This window comes from Thermobia domestica, chromosome 17, assembly GCF_964235325.1.
Source record: "Thermobia domestica chromosome 17, izTheDome1.hap1.1, whole genome shotgun sequence".
NCBI lineage: Eukaryota > Metazoa > Arthropoda > Insecta > Zygentoma > Lepismatidae > Thermobia > Thermobia domestica.
The window spans coordinates 109173148-109198017 of NC_137470.1; the positions used below are offsets into that span (position 1 = coordinate 109173148).

General features: G+C 37.9%; 1 protein-coding gene across 8 annotated transcripts in view; it reads right to left on the bottom strand.

Moving 5' to 3' along the window:
* The window catches only part of RalGPS (Ral GEF with PH domain and SH3 binding motif), a 385336-nt gene that overhangs the window by 85022 nt on the left and 275444 nt on the right, over positions 1–24870 (bottom strand). For 2 of the 8 annotated variants that reach the window (XM_081744133.1, XM_081744132.1), the window contains exon 3: positions 15149–15227. The exons of the other annotated variants lie outside the window; for them this stretch is intronic. In XM_081744133.1, the coding sequence (XP_081600259.1) occupies positions 15149–15178 (30 nt within the window). In that variant the 5' untranslated portion in view covers positions 15179–15227. The remainder of the gene's footprint in view (positions 1–15148; positions 15228–24870) is intronic. 8 annotated transcript variants of the gene reach the window in all.

Sequence of the window (24870 nt, forward strand, 5' to 3'; positions counted from 1 at the left end):
AAATTTATTCTCCCAGTGCGACGAACGGGTATTCTGCTGGTACTTTATAAACCACTCGATTTGTATTTAAGTTTTCAAATCTAGATTAGGTTTACACGACGAGAATACCGAAAAATGCCATTTAGGCTAAGAGACGGATGATTAATGTAAGTGAATGGTTATAAAAGAATTCGTGGAAAAAGAGTATAAGAACACACAAAAGGACCTCGAGGAAACGGATACACTACCAACTTAGTTGGCCTGGGATTGAAGCAGGAATCTTCCACGCACCAGAGGTAAGCGGTCAGCAGTTGAACCACCGTGTCCCCTCCCCGAAGTTCATTTTATTGTTTACCTCGTATCCCTTCAAGAACTGTATCCATTTCTTAATAAATTCCCGTAGTGCTATTACGTCTTAGTTTCATCATTCGTTTATATAGGTGCAATTTCATGGATTAAAAAAAAAATCTTAGCTCAACATCTTCCAATTTTAAGGTAATTATTTCCACCACTGTCTTGAAATTTAGCAGCGAGGTTAACTAGATGTTAATTAAGTCTATAATCTCCACCCCTTCCTCAACATCAAGCGGAAAATTAAGAAATTAAAACTCTTCTTGTTGGGAACATGATCTACTTCGTTGCAAGAACGAAAAGGTCGGGTTTTCAGAAACGTGACAAACTGCACATGAAGTTTGTAAGCTCAAATGTAGATTCGTACCATGGTAAACCTAACTTCTCTTTCATTCCTAAAAGATTTAATTCGAAAAATACTCAAAATAAACTTATCAATTACTTACAAGATCTAATTTTTCTTCTACGTCACAATTATTCAAATTGGCCCAAACTGTCACAAAGATATTGACAAAACAACCTGGGAATTTGTACATGAATGCTGCTCATTCTAATTTTGGTCAGAATTTAAACAAAAGAAATTTCTGACTAAAACAAATACTTATTACTAATCCGTGTTACAATTTCGACTAATAATAATAATAATAATAATAATAATAATAATAATAATAATAATAATAATAATAATAATAATAATAATAATAATATCTTTCAGGGTAGAGCTTTAAAGATGGTACATGGGAGTTTAGACTTTCCCATCACCTTTTTGCTTGTAGGAGCCAATAACCGTGCGTCTTAGGGCAATAGGAACCGAGGTGTAGGTAGGTGCTTCTCAATGACGAGGCGTATTAGAGAGTATAGGATAGGTACACACGGAAAAGAAAGTATTTGACAGTTGACAAATTTTCTTTTGCAATAACTCGGAAACAAATTAATTAATTTGGATCTTTTTGTTGCTATCCTTAGAATAGTTATAATTTGATAACTTGTCAAAATTGGTACTCTAATGGATTAATTTATTGTTTAGTTATAATGAAAAGAAATTCTGTCAGCTGAAGAATACTTTCTTTCGTGACTGTACCTTTCAATAACCAGGCGTCTTATTGCAGAGGGGCAGATAAGGGGCTCTCAATGACCGGACATCTTAGAGAGTGGACGTGATAATCAATCGGTAGAGATTGATGCCTTCTGCAGTGTCCGTGTCCTTCATCCAGAAAAGTTGCTGATTGCTTGAATCTACCTAACTTGCCGATGGTTGACAAGTATTCTTTGTGGCTGCCGTCTGAAGTGTATTTACAGCCAGCACGTGAAACCTTGCAACACACACACACACACACACACACATATATATATATATATATATATATATATATATATATATATATATATATATATATATATATATATATATATAATCATTGCCCTCATTAGATACATTACAATATAACGCTAAAACTTACATAAAAACTCAAGCTAAACTTCTGGCGCAACAGCCATTAGCATCTAACTTCTAGTATCCATACTTTAGGGGATTGTGTGTGGTGAGCACATCGGCTCCCCTCGGCTGGCTTTCTAGACCGGAGTTGCTTCCTTCCTTCAAGTAGCTCCGCAATAGTCCTCACGACACTAGGTGGACGCCGCAATGCCAAAACCAACTGAGTACGAACGGCTACCCATCTAACGCAATAGTCCTCACGACACTAGGTGGACGCCGCAATGCCAAAACCAACTGATGAGTACGAACGGCTACCCATCTAACCCAGGTCCGGCAGTGCTTTACTTTGCTCATCTCATGAGACGCTGTTTTCCAGTGCGGGTGGGACGTTGGCCCTTTGTCATACATATTTCAGAAAATGAGGACAGTCACTAACAACCAGTAATATTCCTCCTTTCACTTTTAGTTCTACATTTTTAATTAGGTACACACAGCAATGTTACATCAGATTCAAATTTTCTATTCAGAACTATAAACTTGGCAGACACCTATGTTATCTGGTCTACATGCCATTCTACTTTGCATTGGTCAGATTTTACTTCTGTGAGAGAGCCCGTGAGGGAAGTCATATCGATTAAAAGAATTAAGATCTTATCGCTTCCAACTAAGGAAATAAAACTTATCTAACGTAAATGAAATGAAATGAAATCTTTAAGTTTTACGTCCCACGGTTATGCCGGTTAGGCTAAAGGAGACGGTGATGATGAGAGATGAGTGAAATGGTGGAATGAAGAAAGTGGGAGGAAACGGGAGAACCCCGAGAAAACCCACGAGCACGGTGTTTGTCCACCACAAAGTTCACTTGGCGGGAGCAGGGTTTGAACTCGGGACCCCAAGCACCAGAGGTGAACGCTCTACCACTGAGCCACCGCGCCCCCAACTTATCTAACGTAATAATAGTTTCATACAATAATTAGTGCATTAGATAACTTTCACTTTGTTTAAAGCGATAAAATTTCTACAGGTGTGACTTCCCTTTTATTTTGGCCAAACTGATTATTTAAGGAACTACCGGTAGTACTTTGGATAGCGATGATATACTTGAACAAGCACTCGGACACAGAACTAGTGAACTCGTGTCTGTCAAGTTCTACACCGTGTCTACAAAGTCCTGGAACCATTAGAACGAAACACAGTTCGTAAACTATAGCAGATAAAGACATGCTGTTTGCTGCAATGTGCTCTACAACTCTCCAGGATTTTATTAAGTTGTTATAGTTGAGTAGTATACTTATTATTCTCATTGTAATGAAATTAATGGTTGACATGTTTCTTGTATACTTGCAGATTATGTTGTGAGCGACAATGACGACAGCACAGGAGAAGGCACAACGTGTATGGTGGTATGCTCAGTTTGGTAAATCACCAGTAACTGTGCAGCGACAATTCCGCCAGAATTATGGACGAGATTTGCCATCAAAACAATCTATAATTAGATGGGCTGCAAAGTTTTTAGAGACAGGTAGCATAATTGACTTTCCGCGGAGTGGACGACCAGGTGTGGCTCAAGAAGTGGTAGACAACGTGCAATCGGCATTTCAGCGTAGCCCTCAGAAATCGGTCCGTCGTGCTTCACGCGAGTTGCATGTTCAGAGATTAACAATTCATAAGGTCCTCCCCAAGCGGTTACAGCTGCATCCTTACAAAGTGCAAATGACGCATACTTTGGAGCCAACTGACCTTCAGCGGACTGATTTTGCTGCTCGCATTCTCGCGTTAATCAACGAAAACAATCGGTACCTGCAACTAGTCATGTTCTCACACGAAGCCATGTTCCACGTGTCTGGGTATGTTCACCAGCATAACATTCGGATATAGAGTTCTGAACATCCTTGCGTAATTCGTGAACATGTTCGATCTAGGTCAAAACTAAACGTCTGGTGTGTTCTAATGCACGATCGGGTAATTGGTCCATTTTTCTTTGCTGAGGACACGGTTACAGGGCCTATCTACTACGACATGATTCATGAGTACCTACTCCCTCAGGTGTTGGAACTGTAGCCACACAATCTTCCAGTACGATGAAGCGCCTCCTCTTTGGTCTCTAGATGTGAGAGACCTTTTGGATAGACAATTCCCTGGAAGACGGATTGGCCGCGATGGACCAATCTCCTGGCCACCGCGCTCCCCTAATACCACACCCTTGGATTTTCTTTTTCCTTTAGGGGTATATCAAGGATCGTGTTTATAAAACCCCTGTTCCAGATATTACCACACGTCGTACGCGAATTACCAACGTTATCCAACAGATTGATGCTGATACGCTGCAGCGTGTATGGCTGGAAATTGAATATAGACTAACGGGGCAGGAGTGGAAGTGTTATAATTGTGAATAAAACTTTGAAAATTGTGGAACACGTTGCAAATAACCACATGTCTTCATCTGATATAGTTTACAAGCTATGTTTCATTCTAACGGTTCATGGACTTTGTGGACACCCTGTATGTTCTGATCCGTTAGTTACAATCCAATCCATCTAATATTCCCAGCCTTTTCTTAAGAAACCTTGCTATTTCAAAATCAATGTTACTTGTTTCGTAATTTTACGTTGCACGCTTAAGCTATGTACAGTAGTATCCTAAAACACTGTGTGCTTTCAGTGGAAATTAAACCCAGAACTACGCACATGAAATTCAGGAATGCTGACCATTCGGTTACTTGCAAGGTTCACGAAAGGCATAAGAAAAATAAAATTAAAATTTTCAGTTTTACGTCTCATGTTTATGCTGTGTAGGCTAAAGGAGACTGTGATAATGAAGATGATACTCGGATGTGGAATGAATGAAGTGGGAGGAAACGGAAGAACCGAGAAAGCAACGAACACTTTGTTTGTCCCCCACAAAGCCCACTTGGCGCGATCTGAAATCGAACCAAGGACCCAACGCACCAGAGGTGAACGCTCTACCATTGAGCCACCACAGCCCATATGAGAAAGACAGATTTCAGTTTTCACTTTACATAATTTGGTTATAGTCCAACATGTGTCTACTGCCCATTGGAAAAAGGAATTCACATTAAAGAAATCACAGAACATAAAAGTGTCTGTGCAATAATAGATTTATCGGAAACTGAAGTATCTACAGAAAACTACTTTAGGTCAGTGTTAAATGCAGATCGCGTTGCACAGAACGTGTTCCTTGAATTTCGTTTATTTGATAAAAGGAAAGTGAACAAAAATATTTCAGTACTTTTAAAACAGCAATGAGTATTTGCGATACTTTAATCTGAAGTTTTGCTGAATTAAAAAGTGTTCGACACTATGTTCTTTCTCAATCACAAAATAGCAGAAAATGAGAGGTCATTTCTAACAAGCAATAGGTTTTTCCTTTCATTTTCTTCATATATAACACAGATTAGTAATAAGTATTTGTTTAGACCATATTGTATTATTATTATTATTATTATTTATTTAGGTCCAAAGCGAGAATGAGCACTATTCAGTGAAATATCAAAGAAAAAAAATTCTTTGATACACATGTCTAGAAATATCCTATATATTTCCGAGGTTGAAGCACATGAACCCGAAAGTAGTAGATATTGGATGCAAATTACTTACAGAAAACAAGGAGAGACACTACCAAATAGGCACTTAAAAGAAAGTAAACTTTGAGTAAATTCTCTTGCTGATGCTTTATCGGACAGAGAAGGGACGATAAAAGGGAAATAAAAGAGCAACAACTAAAAGTGAGATTCGGCTCCATATTGGCTTACAGTTATGAGTTTTACCAGAAAGAAACTTGAGAAAGAGTAGGGAAAGAAGAAATTATTAGATACTACTACTCCCGTATTCTATTACTGACGAATCCACTAAACTATTTCCACTTTCAACGTAGTAACACTGTCTGCCATATTGATGCTCTTTCTGTTTGTTCTCTCTGTCTGAAGAAACATTAGCGAAAGTGTTCACTCATACTGTACTTCTGTAAGCACGTAACGAACTAATTCCGATCTAAGAAACGAAAAATAGAACGGATCACCTTTTAAGAAAAGAACGAGTTGATGAGTTGAGTTTAACGTCTCTTTCAGCAGCGAGACTATATGAGACGGGGCCTACTGATTAACGTGGAATCCGAACCACATGAGCTCCCGCCGGGAATTGAACCTTGGTCTCCCGCGCCAAAGGCGCGTACGGTAACAGCTTAGTCACGAAGGAGCTCTTTTAAGAAAAGAACTGTAAAGAGTATGCACTCTTCTGTAAAAACAAATAAATAAACTGTGAGCTCTGCTTTAGATGAACATTTTGCAGACCAGGTCTCCTGGTATGTATCTAATTTCAATAATTAGTAAATTAATAACAGTTTAGTAAATAAAATAAAGAAAAACAAACATACACACAAACACAAATAATCTTAATTGCAACATATAACTGAATTATGCTCGTGTGTTTCGAAAAATGGTACTGTTATAATTTATTGCAAACACTGTTCTATTCGTTTAATTTACAATTCTTTTAGAATTGAAATAATTCCGATTCTAGTTATAAATTCCTTTATAATTCGTTAACCTGTTCATTATGCGTTCATGCTGCACAAAATTATTAGATTTTTCGTGATATTTAATAGTAATTTTTATTGATATTCCTATGGTAATATGTGAAATAATCAATTACTAAAGTGTTTGCTCTAAACTGACTGTTAATTTTACTTAAATATTTCTGAGTAACAGGTTCCTTGAATTATACTACATCGAATTATCAGAAAATTGCTTTTGATATGATGGAAGTAACCTAAGTACCAACAGATTTATTCGGGAAACAGAAATCCAAATCATGGATTTAGGTGTTGTAAGACGAGTGAACTTTGCAGTTGGATTTCTGTTTCGATGTTGGTATTTAAGGAAAATAAAAATATGATAAAAAGCAGTGAATCCGAACTTTCAATTAAGATATATTCTTTAACTTGTGCATTTAATTGGAAAAAACTATTATAGTTTTGTTCTTGTTAGAATAAGTTTATTTCATTGCAATGGTTAGGTTAATTATAATATATGCAAAACCATAAACATTACAATGGAGTTTGGAAAATTATAGTTTTGGGTATTAAAAAGATACGGTTACTTTAAGGTTTGTTTACTTTTGTTTGCCATCTAAACTTCCGAAAATGAATGTACGCTCTGAAGAATATGCATAATTTGTAACTTTACCGATTACAAATTAATTATCTATTGAAAATGTGGTTCCTACTCACTGTTCCGATTACAGTGATCTATTTACGTGATCAAATCATTTTTAAATCAGATTAGTGAACGAAACATGCAATTATGATTGCTATGCACTTGAATTGGCACCGAAAAACAATAACTGTATTCGAAGGTGTTACAAATAACTATAATATTTAAATTCGCGTATACACCACAACGAAATTGTTCAAAGAAGCCGTTAGGGTTCAGTAGTTGCAAGAAACTATGGATGTGAATTACAGAAATATGGTATCCTAAATGCTGCTTAATATCAGTCGTCCTCTGTTCACTGTTTGGATACTTGAAGTTACAGCACGTACTTCACGTTGTCATATACAGAAATTATCTATTATGGATAAGTTAGGATTACATATATTTAAAAAAAAAATAGTGTTTTTAAAGTATGTTCTTTCCCATAAAAAGCCAAATTGAGAAAAGTAACATTATCGCTTTTCTTCACATTTTTCTTCCTTGTTTATATGTCACTTTTTAAACGCTGCAGTGCATTCTACAATTAAGAAAGTCTGTTTGTTTACATCCAGTACTTGTGAGTCATATGTTCCGTCTGGGGCTTGCTTCGTGTTATGATTGTTTTTAAAACTGACATTGCAGTGATGACAGCAAATGTAAATTATGCAATTCACATGTCTCAAGTGTCGTTTTGGTTGCCTAACCATCTTTCCAAGTATCTGAAGTCATACCTTTCGATGATTTTTTTTTTATATCTATATATATAAAAGAGAACGTACAAAATTTTGTCCGCTCATCACGCTAATACGGCTGAACCAATTTCTTTCATTTTTGGGGGGTTATTAGGATTTGGACCCTAGATGGTTTTTATCATATCACTTTAATTTTTAATTACCAGTGTCTTGAGATAATTGACCATTCAAGTGTCCATAACGTACAAATCCTTTGTTATTAGTTCATCATAGGTAAAAATAAACGTATTTATATGCAACCCGCATGACCGTGTCACTCGGCGGGTTAACATAAATGACAGGCGATATACAGCGGAAAATAGCTTGAATCTTCTGTTTAAAATTTTTTAATTGATTTGCTTATTTTTACAGACACTTTTACAATATGCCAGCACCGGGATGACCGCAGCGAAGCGGGGCGGGTTAACATAAATGACAGGCGATATAATGTTAAGATTTACTGCAATCTTCTATGGTTTTTATCATATCACTTGAAAGCGAAAAAGTAAAAATTATCTAAGTAACAAAGTTTATTGCGTTCCGGGGTGACCGCAGCGAAGCGGGGTGAACGCTGCTAGTATATATATACTGGTTGACTAAATTCCATCTGTAGGCAAGGAAAACTCACTATAAAACATGGGAAAGACAAGAAAATCTGTTTTGGTATAAAATCTTGCTTACATGTTCGTTCGGAAAACATTTTATTCTGAGCTTCAGAAAGTTCAGTTTACGAAATTAAAGTAATAAACGGCTATTTTGGAAATGTTAGTTTAACATTATTTACAGAATTCCTTCTTTCTTTACTGTTCTGTAAAAATTTTTGAAATAAACTTGTGAACAACATTTTTTTAACGTTCTTCCCATCGAATTTTAGCAGCATCAATATATGCTGTATTATACGTACTAAAATAATAATAATAAAAAATAATAATTCTGCCTTTTACAGGTCCTGGGACTAATGAGGCTTTTTCCTTTATCTTACTTTTAATGTTAGGACTGGAAATGTTTCTTCCCCGTTTCTCGATCTTCAGCTTCCTCCTCTAACTCCCAATATTTTCTTCAATTTTTCAAATCCTCGATCAGCTGTGCTCTTCTTCCTATTCCTCGCTTTCCTTCCATCTTTCCTTCTATGGCGGCACGAAGAAGACAATTTCTTCGCAAGGTGTATCCAATCCAATTGGCCTTTCTACGAAGGATGGTGGCTAGAAGTGTCCTCTTCTCTCCTATCCGTTTCAAAATATCTTCGTTTGTTATTCTTTCTATCCATTTTATCCTCCAACGCCGCACTTCGGAGCTCTAAGTATTTATTCTCTAACTTCCATAATGTCCAAGTGTCTGAAGAATAAAGTCCAATGCTCCCTCCATATATATAGCATCTGACCAATTTCTTAGTAGTCGATGTTAAGGTTGCTAGTTTATATTATATATATATATATATATATATATTGGGTGTTAGACTATTTCAACAAACTTCGGGAGCTGATTCCAGACACCGAAACCACCAAAAAAGTTCTTTGGAACTTTGGTCCGTGAGGGATAATTTCGGCGATATAAAGGTGCCGAAATCGTGGGACAATGAACTTTAGAGGGCTGTAATTACAAAACAACGCAACATAGAGAGTGCGGTTTAGAACATGACACTCGAAGTCATACCTGCTCGATTGAAACATGTAGGTTTCAAACCTCCGCAACATGTGTGCGAGGGATTCCCCAAACGAACATAAGGAGTACTTGCCAGGTTATACGGAATCCATAAGGAAATCAAGGAAAGTGGCGCTTATCACCTTTCTGCTTTCTAGGGGCGATATATTGACCACTACTCGGTACATGCACATGAAGGAACAATCAACTTAAATAAAAAGCACACATTTTTATTTATTTTCTGTCCTTATGTCGCATAATCAATCGTAGAACTTTCGCTGATCGACAAGGAAGAAAAAAGAAAATTCATTTAAACAGGCATAAGAGAGAAACGCACAAATACTTCTCATTCATAAGATTTCCTAAAACAACCACTACAACGCACTATGTAAGAATGTGGATTCGCACTATGATCCTGTTATCTTCTTTGGTGGACATCGAAAAGCCACTAAAGTGGTGTTTTCTCTATCCATTATCTAATGGAGACTATGAAAATATGAATTGCGTGAACTGAAAAGAAACAACTCTACTCACTGCAATCTCTTTCAGCGGTGACGATGAAACTATCCGTAACAACAAATCAGCTATCAAGGGTAGTCATTTTTATTCTAATTCGAAATCAGACTTCCAATTTGGATTTGGAAAGTTGTGTGCGACTTTTGTGTAGTTGTTTCAATTGAGTGGAAAGGCATGATGCTGTGATATCATTGTAACTTCCATCTTTTAAAAGGATCTTGCACTCCTATAAAAGATTCCTGACATGCTCTTGTGCATCTGATATACGCTTGATGAATTTCAAGAAATGGTGAAAGCTTTTTATCCAGTAAGTCTTCCTCGATGTTTGTTGAAGGAATTGGAGTAAAATATTCAACTTGTAAGTGCGATCCGCTTTTATATTTTACTAGCAGATATGCCCGTCCTTCGCAAGGGAAAAATAGATTTATGAAAAATATTTGCACTCTTCCCCTTCCCTTCCTTGAGATAAGCATTTCAACTGAAGTTAAGAAAAAACATAAGATTCTATATTTTTGGCAAAAATTTTGCACTCCACAATCATCATTAGGATACGCCCTTTAGTCGAAATGACATGGCAGAAACGAAGCTTGACGTAGATATTAACTATGTTTGAAAGTCCATTTCAAACGGGTAAGCCATCTTCCATGATGCGATTACAACAGACAACGTAGCTTTCAATGTAGCGGATAACTTATATAAAAATACCCCCTTCTCCTCTAGAATCAGAATTTCCAAAAACGATGGGACGTGTTTCCACTTATTTGTAATGAGAAGTGTATATAAACAGTTTCATTTTCCCAACTTAAAGGGTTCGTGAGATATAGGCGATGATGAGTCATCCACTTCTATTCTTTTTATATAATAGTATAGGTTACAGAAGGTTGCTTGCTGTATATCAGACCATTTTCGATTCGGTGATGCCACCTGGCGTATCATGCTGGAACTATGGGTTTGCTGGCGAGAGCAGTGCTGTGTCTGACCTTGTAGGTGAGTATGTGTTGGTAGTGACTTTTTAAATGGTGCCGAAAATCAACCGGTATTGGGAAGGTAACTTAAGGGACTTTTTCCATGCTAAGTTTTCATACGTACGCCACATTGTGGAACAGTGTGGGGAGAATGGGTTAACACTAGGGGTGACGACTGCGAATGCTATTGTAGCCCGTTACATACAACAGGCTCCCCTTGCGAAACAATCACCCACGAAAACCGCCAGAAGGGGAGCTGCAAGCGAAATGACACCCGTAGTGCTAAGGGGTTCCGTCGATTGGCGTGCCAAGAAAATCCCATGACGCAACGTGATATGGCCCACACATTCCACCTCGCACCGTCAATTATGAACAAAACAATCCACAAGCGACTCAGGTTGAAATGTGTGCATAAGGTCCGTGTATATCACCTGTTACCGCTTCACTCTGCCGAACATAAAACGAATTGCAGGAAACTGTATGGAAAGTACCTGGCGGGTTCAAAATGGAAGAAAGTTGTCACAATGGATGAATCATATGTCCATCTGACTGCTGTTGGTCACATTCGATCACATACCGTGACATTGACGGCAAGGGACGCAGCAACTTTGTTCATGAGTGCAGGGAAAGTTTATGATACGCAAGGCGGACAAAAACATCAAGGTGATTGCAAGATATTTCCAAGAATCCATTTTGACGCCTATCTATCGGAGACATCCCACAATTGTACGGAATCGACGCGAACGAGGTGATAATCCATATGGACAAGACTTCGAGTCATATCGCCAGAACATTGCCAAATTCATCAGGAAATGGCAGAGGAATTAGTAATTCGTGTCATTCCGTTTGAAGACATTCCTGTGAAAAGCCTAGATGTCAGTCAAATGGATTTTTGCGCATTTGGCCTGTTGAAACAGCGACTTCAACATCGCCACCCGCGTATAATGGATGGTCTCTGGAAAGCTTGGAGGATAGAATTCCTATGCGTGTCCTGGGCCGGAGCTTGCTACAGTGGAAATTGCGATGCCGTGTGGTAGTCCACGAGGCTGGGAGTCCAATAGAACATGAGCGGTGGTGGTACCGCGGTATCTTTTACAGTAAGTATCCGTCAAAAATGGTTCGATATAAAGCAACCTCCTGTAGTATTGCAAGAGAAAAATAACGAATTTTGTATCTGTACTATGCATATTAATTTCTTCTTTTTCTGTCCGAAAAGCAGAAAACTTTAAAAATTTTAATTGTTAAGGAATTAATTTAAATTGTACTCCAAAATATACAGTCGCACTGTACTTCTCAAATTTATTATGTACTGTTTGTATCTGATCCACTTTTGTTTAGGTTCTACTTGGAATTGGATATTAGATTACTTTACTGAAACCGAATCTAAGCAACTTAAATTATACGAACTTCTTAGATCTCTCTAAACCTGAAGCAAACCCTCATTTGAAGGTCACTGTAATATCGTGCATACGTTCCTATGGTATGAGTGCCTAATATTATATGTAACTAAAGACAGCTCTTACCTTAAGGCTTCTACGTTACAAAGTGTAAAATTAAACTAACATTACCAACATTCTTATGGTCTTAAATTGAGGAGGAATTGGAATAAACTTAATAATTCAATTTTAGATTATTCATCTCCATTTCGGTTGTAAATTTCATTTATTATTTTGTTTTCTTTTGTCACTTGTCATCATATCAAGACAAGATGGAAAGCATTTTTCTTAGTCTGGGAATGTCACATAAGAATTTATATTACATTATATATAATTCATGTAAGCACATGTATAGGTGATTCTGCCTATGCATCATTATGCAAGCAACAACTAACTTCGTATTAAATAACGCGAATGGACTAATTGTCTCAACACGACGATTTTCAGAGAACTATGCCATTTTCAAGGTACCATAACTGGGATTACTTGGAAATTTTTTTTTATACTACCCCATGTTATGTATTGCAATTATTTTTTCTTCTTTTTGTAATGTTTCTAGAGCCTAGTCCATGTTTCTTTTCCTGCAATCATAAAATTTTACTGAGACTAAAGCCTCCCCCCCCCCCTCTCCAGCAGCCAAAATGTGCTGTTTCCAAGTAGACCCGCTTTTGGGACTACTTGGAAAATGTGTCTTTTCATAATAGTAATGGAAAGAACCACTTGCAAGATCACACTTTCCTGAGAAGATTGATATGCAACATGCTTAAGTTTTTCATAATAATGCATTCCTAGGCTGTTTTAAATAAATAAAAAATAAAAAAGATACTTATTTTTGCACGACCTTTTAGTTAAACACTATAAATTGTTGAACTAATCTAAACTAACTACAGGTAAGCTTGTCTTCCTGAAGGCCTACAAAACCAACAAGAAAAACTGTTTTTGCAATATGCCTTTATAAACGGTAGATTTTCAAACAATGCAAGGGAAAGTTTGGCAAATGTCAATACACGCATAAGCTCTTGGTGACTTCTTTAAGAAACTAAAACATGCCCTACATCATTTTATGAAATTTATGTATCAGATCAGTAATCGCCTTAGATTGGTTTACAAAATTATCTGGTACCTTTTCACAGGTATATATTTACCCTTTGCAAAAATATACGGTACTGTTATAATAATAATGTAACAGTACGACAAGGACAAAAATGCACATATTGAAATTCTTTGCTGCAAAGTTATATGGAAAAACAACTTGTTCTCTGCGGTTGTAGGTAGGTTCAGGTAAAACTTCAATAATGTCATCGTTGTCTATCCCATGATTAGTATTATCATTTTTAGTAGAAAAACGGAAGGAAATTTTAAAAAATGGACACATTGTAACAGAAAGGAAGTGGAAATGTAAAACTAATTCGTCTCATTAGGAAACTTCTGAAAGCAATGATATTGAGCACAGCCAGGTAAAAATCACTTTTCATTACGGAAACAGGGAAAAATTACAGAAAATTTAAAAAAAAATCTTAAAAAAAAGTTCTGAGAACTTTTCGACCAATCTATAAATAAGACACAGCACTTATCCATATTGTTTCTTTTAGGTGCCTACTTTTCACTGGTCTGGAAGAAAACTACGTATCTGTCATAGTTCTCATTATTATACCCTGTAACACAAAAAATGTCAGTTTTCCAAGTAGTCTCAGATTTTCCAAGTAACCCCAGTTTACGGTAGTACTTTGCCATGAAGACTGTGGTATATCAGCTACTTCTGGAAGTATAAAACGTACGTCCCCCTTCCAAAAAAAAAAAAAAAAAAATGAAATGAAATCTTTGAGTTTTACGTCCCACGCTTATGCCGGTTAGGCTAAAGGAGACGGTGATTATGAGTAATGAATGAAATGGTGGAATGAAGAAAGTGGGAGGAAACGGGAGAACCCCGAGAAAACCCACGCACACGGTGTTTGTCCACCACAAGGTTCACTTGGCGGGGGCTAGGATCGAACCCGAGACCCCAAGCACCCGAGGTGAACGCTCTACCACTGAGCCACCGCCCCCCCCCCCAAAAAAAGTCAGTGAAGTGAGCTCACACCATGATATTGTAAATCATCTACAACATGAACTCTATTGCGTCTGAGTGGACAAGTAGTGCATTTCACAAAAGTTAGGTTTTCACCATATAACATAGAAGACCAGGAGGGAACTGTCACCACGTTCTGAACAGACTCGTCATAAAAGTCAGGTAAATATGAGAGAGGACTATATCCATGGTTATATTTTGAAACTGTACTTAAACATATCATGTATATCGTCATGTCATTCAATTACGTACATTAAAAGCCTATTATCAATATTAAAAACCTTGATTTACTCATTCTCTGTATATTCAATCATAACGGTAATTACCAATACTAGGTTAGCAACGTTTAAACGTTTTGTTGCGCTATCTTTCGCTAAGATTAAACATCCCCAATACTGCGTCATAGCGACATATCAATATAATATTTATAAAGTGAAAATCCGAGTGAGATTTAATCGAAATGTTTACAAACAAGTTATGGACGTTTCAATAATACATTGAAACTTATTTTGGATACGGAGTCAAAAACCTACTAAAAGACCCAAAATTAAATAAACAAAAGGATTCACGTATGCATTACAAGGCCAAAAATAACATATTTGGTATGAGATCTTAAAAAAAAGTGGATAAAGTAATAAAAAAATAGTGAATAATCTCTACCAACTAATGTGCATTATTAAGAGAAAACTAACTTTTCATTAGCCTGTATCAGAGAAAAATAAAAATAATAAAATGTCCCAAAACCGGTGCAAATCGCTTACTAAGAAGTGTGCTGACTTTTGACCAAACTACGAAGTATTTTCAAAGATAACGTTACCATTAAACGTATATATTTTATATCTGCCATAAATGCATGCTACCAAACTGCTGGAGGTGAAAACACAAGAAGAGAGGATCTGAAAAAATATGCCAAACGATAAAATCACAGTATTCTAAGGAAAAGAAAAACAAGCATCAACACATAGTTAAGAAGTGCGTCAATGAAAACAAAGAAAATAGACTGCAATACGTAAGGTATGCTAAAGAATACGGGGAAATACTTATAACGTGATTCTCAGAAACGAGAGATCTCTATAATAGTGTAAAATTCGTTCACTTAATGAAGTACATACAAAAATAATCAGATATGTAATTTATGGTGCTAAAATTTATGGTGATTACACGTTTCAAACATCTGAAAAATCCAATGCGTAGTAGGTGCCGTTTTTCTTCTTTCTCTAAACATTATCTTTTAACAAGTTTTCTCGGGCTATCAGCTAGGTGAAGATATTGACATCCGGCGTTTAGAATGCAGACATTGCATTCATTTTCAGGGATTGTGATGAAGAGACCGGAGAAGATGAATGCAATGTCTACATCCGAAACGTCGGATGCCAATATCTTCATCTGGCTGATAACCCGAGAATACTTGCTAAAATCACGTCGCCAGGAAAAATTCAATTCTTTCTTCTAACACTTTGTAAGTCAAATTTCGTACTTTTGTATGGAGTTCATTCCTGTTACATCACATTTTGGTAAACATACTACTCAAATCCAAGTAACATACCGGTACTAAGTTCTTTTTTCCTTCAGAAGTTGCTTGTTAAATCCTGTAGGATGAACGGAGTACAGTTTGATTTCTGTCAAACTAGTAATTTTCAATTGGATACCTGTGACGTCACAGTGAACCACTCACGAGGAAGGTCCATAAACAGTGAGAGTTGAATTTTGATGAAAATTTGTGACATGATTCAGCTCGAGTTGCTAAGTAACGTAGTAATAGTCACTCAATGCGCAAATGCTTCGTTGAGCTGTTACAACGACGCCATCTTGAAATCCAGTAGGTAATGACCAAGAATACCCTTTTGGCACAAAAATGAAAAAGCTTTTGATAGATCTGACTTCAGTATTGTAAACCAAGGTCGAGCATCTATATGTAGGAATACTTCCAGTGCATGATCGTCATTTTGAAAGACGCCATATTGAATCGCGGTCAAATATGATAAATGGCAAGGGTGTCATGTGGGGTATCAAATAGCACTGGAATTTACTCCAGAATCCATTTCCGCAACCAAACTTTACATATCTGTTTTCACTTCAGAGTTAAGAGCTCTCTTACCCACAGGAACATATAAAAACTGTGTGAGTTAGACTTGTGTTACGAAACACGGTCGGGCGAGCACTTGCAGGGTTTTAACTAATGCAGTAGTTAATGCAGTACAATAGCCACTATACCAATCAGATCTTGAGACTAATAAGAGAAATCGTTAATTAAATTGAAATTACTGTAGTGAAAATGGAATAGCAGCACTGTGTGCAGCACTTTATACCTATTTCAAAGTATGCTATATATATGAGTCTGTGTGTGTTGCGATTATGCATAACATTTAAATGTTATAATACAAGTTAGGTGCAACGGCACATATGACTGAAGTGAAAACAGATATGTAAAGTTTGGTTGCGGAAATGGATTCAGGAGTAAATTCCAGTGCTATTTGATACCCCACATGACACCCTTGCCATTTATCATATTTGACCGCGATTCAATATGGCGATCATGCACTGGAAGTATTCCTACATATAGATGCTCTACCTTGGTTTACAATACTGAAGACAGATCTATCAAAATCTTTTCATTTTTGTGCCAAAGGGTATTCTTGGTCATTACCTACTGGATTTCAAGATGGCGTCGGTGTAACAGCTCAACGAAGCATTTGTGCATTGAGTGACTATTACTACGTTACTTAGCAACTCGAACTGAATCTTGTCACAAATTTGCGTCAAAATTCAACTCTCACGGTTTATGGACCTTCCTCGTCAGAGAACAAGGCGGCAGCAAATACAGCATTGACAGAGGACGGTGGTGGAAGACTAAAACGGACTGACTGATGGTTTTACAGATATTCATAACTAATCGAACATTACCAACACTTGCTTTATTCCATTCCAACTATCTCGTTCCCTACTCCCTTCTTTGCTCATCTTGTTCTCTTCCTCCTGGTTTTGATCATAAAATCCCGCTCCTACGTCATATTACGGCGAGCTGGAAATCACTGGTTAAAACAAATTAGCAGGAACTTGACTCCTTATTTGAAACCTCATCAGTTTGGAAACTAAAGAAAGCGTTCGAAAAGACGAATAATTTACCTCGAACATGCGTAAAAAACCTGCATGGATATGTGCAAGTGTAGAATAAGGTTTTTTTTTGAAGAATTTAATGAACGTGTATATCAGGAACTGGCTATAAAGGATGTGATATAAGTGCACATCTCGTAATTTAGAAGGTTTATACCAGAGATGTTCACCCTCGCGAGGGTGGCCCTCTCGAGGGCATCCTCACCCTCAAGTTCCCTCGCCCACAGTGACGCGAGGGCGAGGACAAGCTTCGACGAAGAGGGTGAGGGTGCGCGAGGGCGAGGACAAGTTTCGGCAGCGAGGGCGAGGGTGCGCAAGGGCGAGGACAAGCTTCGATGGCGAGGGTGAGGGTGCGCGAGGGCGAGGAAAAGCTTCTACGAAGAGGGCGAGGGTGCGCGAGGGCGAGGACAAGTTTCGGCAGCTTTCGATGTCGAGGGTGAGGGTGCGCGAGGGCGAGGACAAGTTTTGGCAGCGAGGGTGAGGATGGGCGAGGACGAACTTCGATGGCGGGGGTGAGGGTGAGCGAGGGCGAGGAAAAGTTTCGACGAAGAGGGCGAGGGTGAACGAGGGTGAAGGCCAAGTGTTACTGCCGGAGCGAGGGTGCACGATGGCTAGAGACAACTTCCTTCAGGAGAACGAGGGCACGCGAGGGAGGAGGACAAGCTTCCTTGAAAGCAACTGTTTTGGAATTTGCTGTTTGACCTCTTTTGGAGAGAGGCAAAATTTAAAATATCATCTGCCATGTCCCCTAGATGAAAAGTTAGTGTCATAGCAAGGTTATACATTAATCGTATTTTTCCTTTCAATTAATCGCAGTAGACAATTTCTCGTGTGTACATACATAATTATTAAAAATAATAATGCAAATAAGAATAATATTTGATTTTTCCCATGAAAGTTTCCGGGTAGAAATAGCGCTACATTAAGAAGTAAGTGTGCCTCATTGTTGCCCTCCCTGTGCTGGAGACGTTTTAGATAAGAAGTGTCTACTACACTGTCATGTTTATAGAGAGTGTTGGTAGACAGACAGACAGTCACTCACGTCATTCAGCTGTAAATGACAAGAGCGCTGATATCTGAACAAACACAATCAATGAGAGAACCATCAGAATGCAGTAGGTCAGATGGAAAAAGACTTGATGGAATGACTTTGGTTCATAGATGGCCATTTTGCTCTGAACTCTCTCGGACTCGGGCTCATTTTTTTCAACTGGGCTCTCGCTCATTTATTCCTTTGGGAATCGTGCTCGGGGTACTTCCCTCAGTTGGACTCGCGCTGACCTATTTCATTGGCGCTCGGGGTAGCGCTTAATTATTGAACCCGAGAACGGTCGAGCGCGAATGCCGAGCTAGCGAGCGTTGGGCTCGTGAGTTTGGATGCCCATGAAATGGGCTGATTAATAGCATACATCCTCCTCCAATGTCCACCACTGATGAAGTTGTTACAATTAATCGGAATTTTTAACTTTTCATAGTTTTGTGACAGCCCAAACTATTATCTGAATCGATATTTGTTAAAATAATGTCAGTCACTATTGTATCGATTTTCATTGTTTCTGCTTTTATAATCTACGTGGGTAAAGCTATCATTTAGTTACAAAATAAATAATATGTTTTTTCTTGTCCTTAAATAGAAATATCTGACACGTTAATACTGAAATTTTGTTAAAAGAGCTGCTTTAACAAAATAAATTTAATAAGTTCCACAAAACATAGGTTGTTTATGCAGCCGAAATTTGCAACTGTTGACTGATTGCCGTTTAGCGTCCTCTTTCGTCGGCGAGGCTATATGAGAAGTTTACCTATAGGTTTAACGCGGAATTCGATCCACTGTCGTTCAATGTTCTCCCACTCGGAATTGTCCGCAGGACCCCATGCACCAAAAGTTCGCGTGGAAGCCAGTGAGATAGGGTTTGTATGTTGTGTTGTTCAATGATTTTTATTAGGAATAAAATACGTTACAGGATGATATACTGATTGTAAATATTATAGTGCAAGTATTGAACGATTGTGTGGTAAAAGGAGAAATATAAATTTGGACAAATTAAAAAAAGGCCTGAAAAAAACTGTAGGATATATGAAACATATAAAACTTAGGAAAAGCCACTTCAGCAAAACGAGCAGGATTTTGTTGTGGGTAAAGAGTTTAATCATATTATTATTAATTTCGCACAAATGTGCCACACATCATACCATGGGCGGCTATTAGGGGGGGAAAGGGGGACAGTTACCCCCCACTCTTTTGAAATGACCCATTAATGTCGCTATATAGTTTCATTTGGAAATATAAAGTTTTTGTATGTATTAAGGTTCATAGAATGAAAATGGTGCCATAAAATATTTGCCGTTCCGTGAGTACGTATTAGTTGTCTTCCCGTGCAGTTAAGAAAGCTACAAGAGTTGCGTTTTAATTGCCACGAAAAATGGCTCAAAAATTAACCTATCCGAGTGTACTTTCATATTCATTTATTCTTACAAGGGCTCCATATGTTAGTCAGCCGCTTTGGAACTCATTGAGATAACATTTCGCAAAAAAGAAGTCCTTCATAAGCAGTGTTTCTTTCAGAAACAATGCTCTGGGGGGGGGGGGGGGGGGGAGGGGGGGCACACTTAGTATCCCGCGGCGGTACTGCAGATACTATTCTATTCATTATTATATTATAGACGTATTATTTTGGTCTCCTTAGGGGGGAAGCTCTCAGAGCTTCGGGGGGAAGTACCCCCCCAAAAAAAACATGTCTGGAAGAAACACTCTTCACAACTTATTCTGTAATTGCACAAAAATCGACAGTTCCTGAAATGTCTTTTCTTCTTTCTAATAGTAAGGAATATTTGATTTGATTTTTTTAAAATATCCCTTCAGCAGTGAGACTATATGAGACGTGAACCTACCGATTAACGTAGAATACGAACCACATGAGCTCCCGCCAGGAATCGAACCCGGGTCTCCCACGTCAAAGTTGCGGCACTGTTTTGCAGTGTGATATACGAGTTCAGGGTTGTACATATACAATTTTGTATATACAATTAAATTTAGTGAATTCAACATAATTCTAGGTTTTAGGATTATTTGGGATAACTGGAGTGTGGAGTGATTCTAAGTATTGTTGAAATGAAATGAAATGAAATCTTTTAAGTTTAACGTCCCATGGTTATGCCGGTTAGGCTAAAGGAGACGGTGATAAAAAGAAATGACCCCCATACAACCATTACACACGCTAATACTATGTAACAAGCAGTAACGACTACATATTATCAGGTGCAACATTTAATCAATCAACATGTAACATATAAAACTTATAAAATTTTAATTAGTCAGCTAGATTACATCTTATGAAAAAAGTTGAATAATTTCCACCTTATATGTTAGTTGTTTGACGTAACGTAAGCATGAAGGTAAGCTTAGATCTTTGTTCGAAATTCACATTGAAATGATATTCGCAAAGAATCTTCAGTGGGCTGAATCTCTCTCGTTCCAGGTTGGCTACAAGACTGCGATAATCGTAGGACGTAAAAATGAAGATTTTATTCCCCAGTCAGAATTTTTAAACTATCCTATCTCTTCAAGTCAATAATTGTCTGTTTTGCATTATTACTTTTCAACCACAGAGCAAAATAATTCAGTCACTCTACTCCTGTTTTAATGATGTATGGCAGCATGTAACAAATTGTTCCGAGGTCCTGGGCAAGAAAAGTTTGTGATCGCCCTTTCAGTTTTTAATTGCTAATTATAATAAAATTTCTGGAAATCAATTAACCTACACATTTAATTATTTGTGTTAAAGAAAATAAAGGTTTGTTCTCTCACTTTCCCGTTCCACCATTTCTTTCATCATCATTCACTTGCAATTTCATCCATCTCCTTTAGCAGTTACATAACTCTGGAGCGCTAAACTAAAGATTTCATCTTTTCTTTCACTACTACAATCTTAAAGTTTGCACTATTAAAGTTTGCACGACATTATTAATTGTTGAGTTGGTGGATTTATAAAAGTCAGTGCTAAATCATTTTAGGCTCGATAATCTTTCCAAGGCCCCTGGAGGCGCTAAGCTCTGAGCATGCCATTTAGGGAGGAACAGTGGCTCAGCGATAGAGAAATTACCTTTGTTCGAAGGGTCGCATATTCGATTTCCGTCCAAGTAAGTTCGTGGTGGAGGGCATCGTGTTCGTGGGTTTTCTGGGGATTCTCCAGTTTCCTACCACATTCTCATTCAACTATTTCTTTCATCATTCATTTCTGTCTCCTTTAGCATTTAGCTTGCATAATCGTGGGATCTTAAACTAAAGATTTCATTTTTCATTTGCCTTTACGTATTTGTAGTGTAAGGAATCCTTGAGACAACGTTTGAAAGATACCATTTCATAATTGTGGGAATTACTGAAAATAAACTTTCCAACAATGATAGCTGCCAAAAATGAACCAAGACCAAAGTGATAAAGTGCACAAATTGGCCCCTAGGGTAGTTTCTTAAGACAAAGTTTCATATTTATGGCAATTATTGAAAAAAAAAATTAACATTGTTAAGGTAGGACAAATGTATCTCTATTAGTGGTGAATATTAACAATATTTGAGCATCGAAATTAACCTTACAAGCACATTGACACATTTCAGTTTATATTTTAAAATACCAATTAACTTAGATTCACATTCAAATCAATGAAGTCATTCATGTTATAGGTTAGAGTGGGTATATATTTCCGAGTGATAATTCAACAATAGTGTTCTGAAGTATTTTATTTGTTTGCTGACGGAGTTTCAAAATTAAGCTCTTTAAATCTTTCCCTTTGAATTTGTTCAAATTCCTCAGTTACGCTACATACATCAGGGATGGCCAACGTGTTGACTGTCAAATTCTGACAGATAGTCCGCGGCAGTCACTTTACCGCCACTCATCAAACCTTGATTTCACCCTCACCCTCATGAGAGCCGCCCTTGTGTGGCTGAATACTTATGCTTGCATCGTAGTTCAACGAACATTTTGAAGTAAAGACATTGGATACTGTTGATAAATGATGTAAACGTCACTATGGACCGAGTTCTCCATTGTAACAGTTGTTCCATTTTAGGTGTTCCACAGTAAGTTATACGATGATATGTTTAGTTTCCTTTCTTTAGGACGTATGTTAAGCAAGGGCGGATCCAGGACGGACTTCTGGTGGGGGTGGTGGGTTGTAATACTGCTACTTAGAGCTACTTTTAAGAGCTCCAAACTCTGGGATGCGTTTTATTTGTATGTATAAAATAAAGAAGTTTCCTCTTCTGGGGGGGGAGCGATCGTCCCGATCGCCCCCCCTGGATCCGCCACTGACGATAAGGAAATAATTCAACAAATAGGTTGAATAATTGATGCTCTGATCCTCACGAAGGAGGCCCTCTCGAGGCCTCCTCACCCTCAATTACTCTCGCTTTCAATGATATGAGGGCGAGGGTGCGCGAGGGCGAGGAAAAGTTTTGAGCACGAAGGCGAGGGCGAGCGAGGATAATGGACAACTCCTATCGCGAGGGCGAGGGTGCGCGAGGGCGAGGACAAGCTTCGATGGCGAGGATGAGGGTGCGCGAGGGCGAGGAAAAGCTTCGACGAAAAGAACGAGGGTGTGCGAGGGCGAGGAGAAGCTTCGACAGCGAGGGTGAGGGTGCGCGAGGGCAAGCTTCGATGGCGAGGGTGAGGGTGCGAGAGGGCGAGGAAAAGCTTCGACGGCGAGGGTGCGCGAGGGCGAGGACAAGTTTCGGCAGCGAGGGCGAGGGTGCGCGAGGACGAGGACAAGCTTCGATGGCGAGGGTGAGGGTGCGCGAGGGCGAGGACAAGTTTTGGCGGCGAGGGCGAGGGTGCGCGAGGGCGAGGACAAGTTTCGACAGCGAGGGTGAGGGCGCGCGAGGGCGAGGACAAGTTTCGACAGCGAGGGTGAGGGTGAACGAAGGCGAGGGCCAACTGCTACTGCGAGGGCGAGGGTGAGTGAGGACGAGTTAAAATGAACATCTATGGTTTATACAAAAATTAGGGGGACATGGGTCAATATATATAACCTCCATTAAAACTAACACAAACTTAATACGAGCTTCCTTGTGTTATATCCCTATTTTTCGCAAAATAATAATAATAATAATAATAATATCAAAGACTCTGATAACCTCTGGGCTTTGGTCAAGTTGTTACTGAAATTCGTGCAAGTTCTGAACATTTTGAATACAAGCCTTTCCATCATGTTTAAATTTGAATTAAAAGTGTATTTACTATTTCCGGAACCAAGTAACCTTCGGTTCATTATTTTCTTTTTTTACACAAAAGAACTCCAGGAATTTACGTCATGTCCATTTTGCTTTTCTTACTGTAGAATGTTTCGCTACTAGCATCACCAGCAGGACATTAACACATCAGATTAAGATTACTTTTTTAAAATGAATGTAGGTTATTTAAAATTAGAACGAAGACTTAAGTTAAAAAGTTAACTGTGGTCCTTACATTTCTGAATTTTTTATAAAAAGTAATATTTTAATGAATCACTGAGGATGCTAATGAATTACAAAAAACAGTTACTAAAATAAGAAAAAAACATTAAAAAATGAAATCACGTAAATTCTCAGAGCTTTTTTCTTTTTCTTTTTTTTATTTTTCTTTTTCGTTTTTTGAATTAACTGTCATGAAAATATGAAAAAATATTTATTTTCCCTTGTATTCAGCCTGTGAGTCGAGTTTCCGGGTTGCAGAAAAAGTGTCCTTTAGCAAATCTTTCAATTACAGCTACACACTGCATTAATCTGACATTCATAGATTAACAAAAATATTTGTTTCACATATTTCTTTCTGAATTATTAATCTGAACAAGCTATCAGTGATTGTTTATTTTAAATCTTAAGTGCAAACTTGAACTTCGATAACTCGTAATTCGAGAACCAAAGCCATGTTACGGAATTTTTTTCACATATTTGCTAATCAACACAAGGTTTTAGCTCCACTCTAAATTTTGTCAAAATCGAATGAGTTCTAGAGACTATGTAGGCAGAGCTGCTTTTAACATTTTTGCTGCACCGGGCCATTATACCGCCCTTCCCGGACATTTGCGGTACTGGACATTTGTGATACAACCAGAAAACCAGTTTTTCTGGGACATTTGCGGTACACACCGCGAAACGTACTCCAAAATCATCCATTTCAGCCCCGTTAATCTAAATTAGAATGAATACATTAATAAAGATGGGTATGGAACAGCCTACTATTATGTGATTCATTCTGATTTATTGATTTTGGTAGGTTATGGATATACAGGGTGTTTAATAAGTAATGGTCATAAATTAAACCGTGGATAGTACAAGCCAAAACTAATAAAAAAGTCTTAGTAAACATGTGTCCGCAAACGCTTCGTAACGGAGATAGGGGCTGTCGAAAGTGTGGGAAAATGAAGGTTAGAGACGAATATCTCAAAA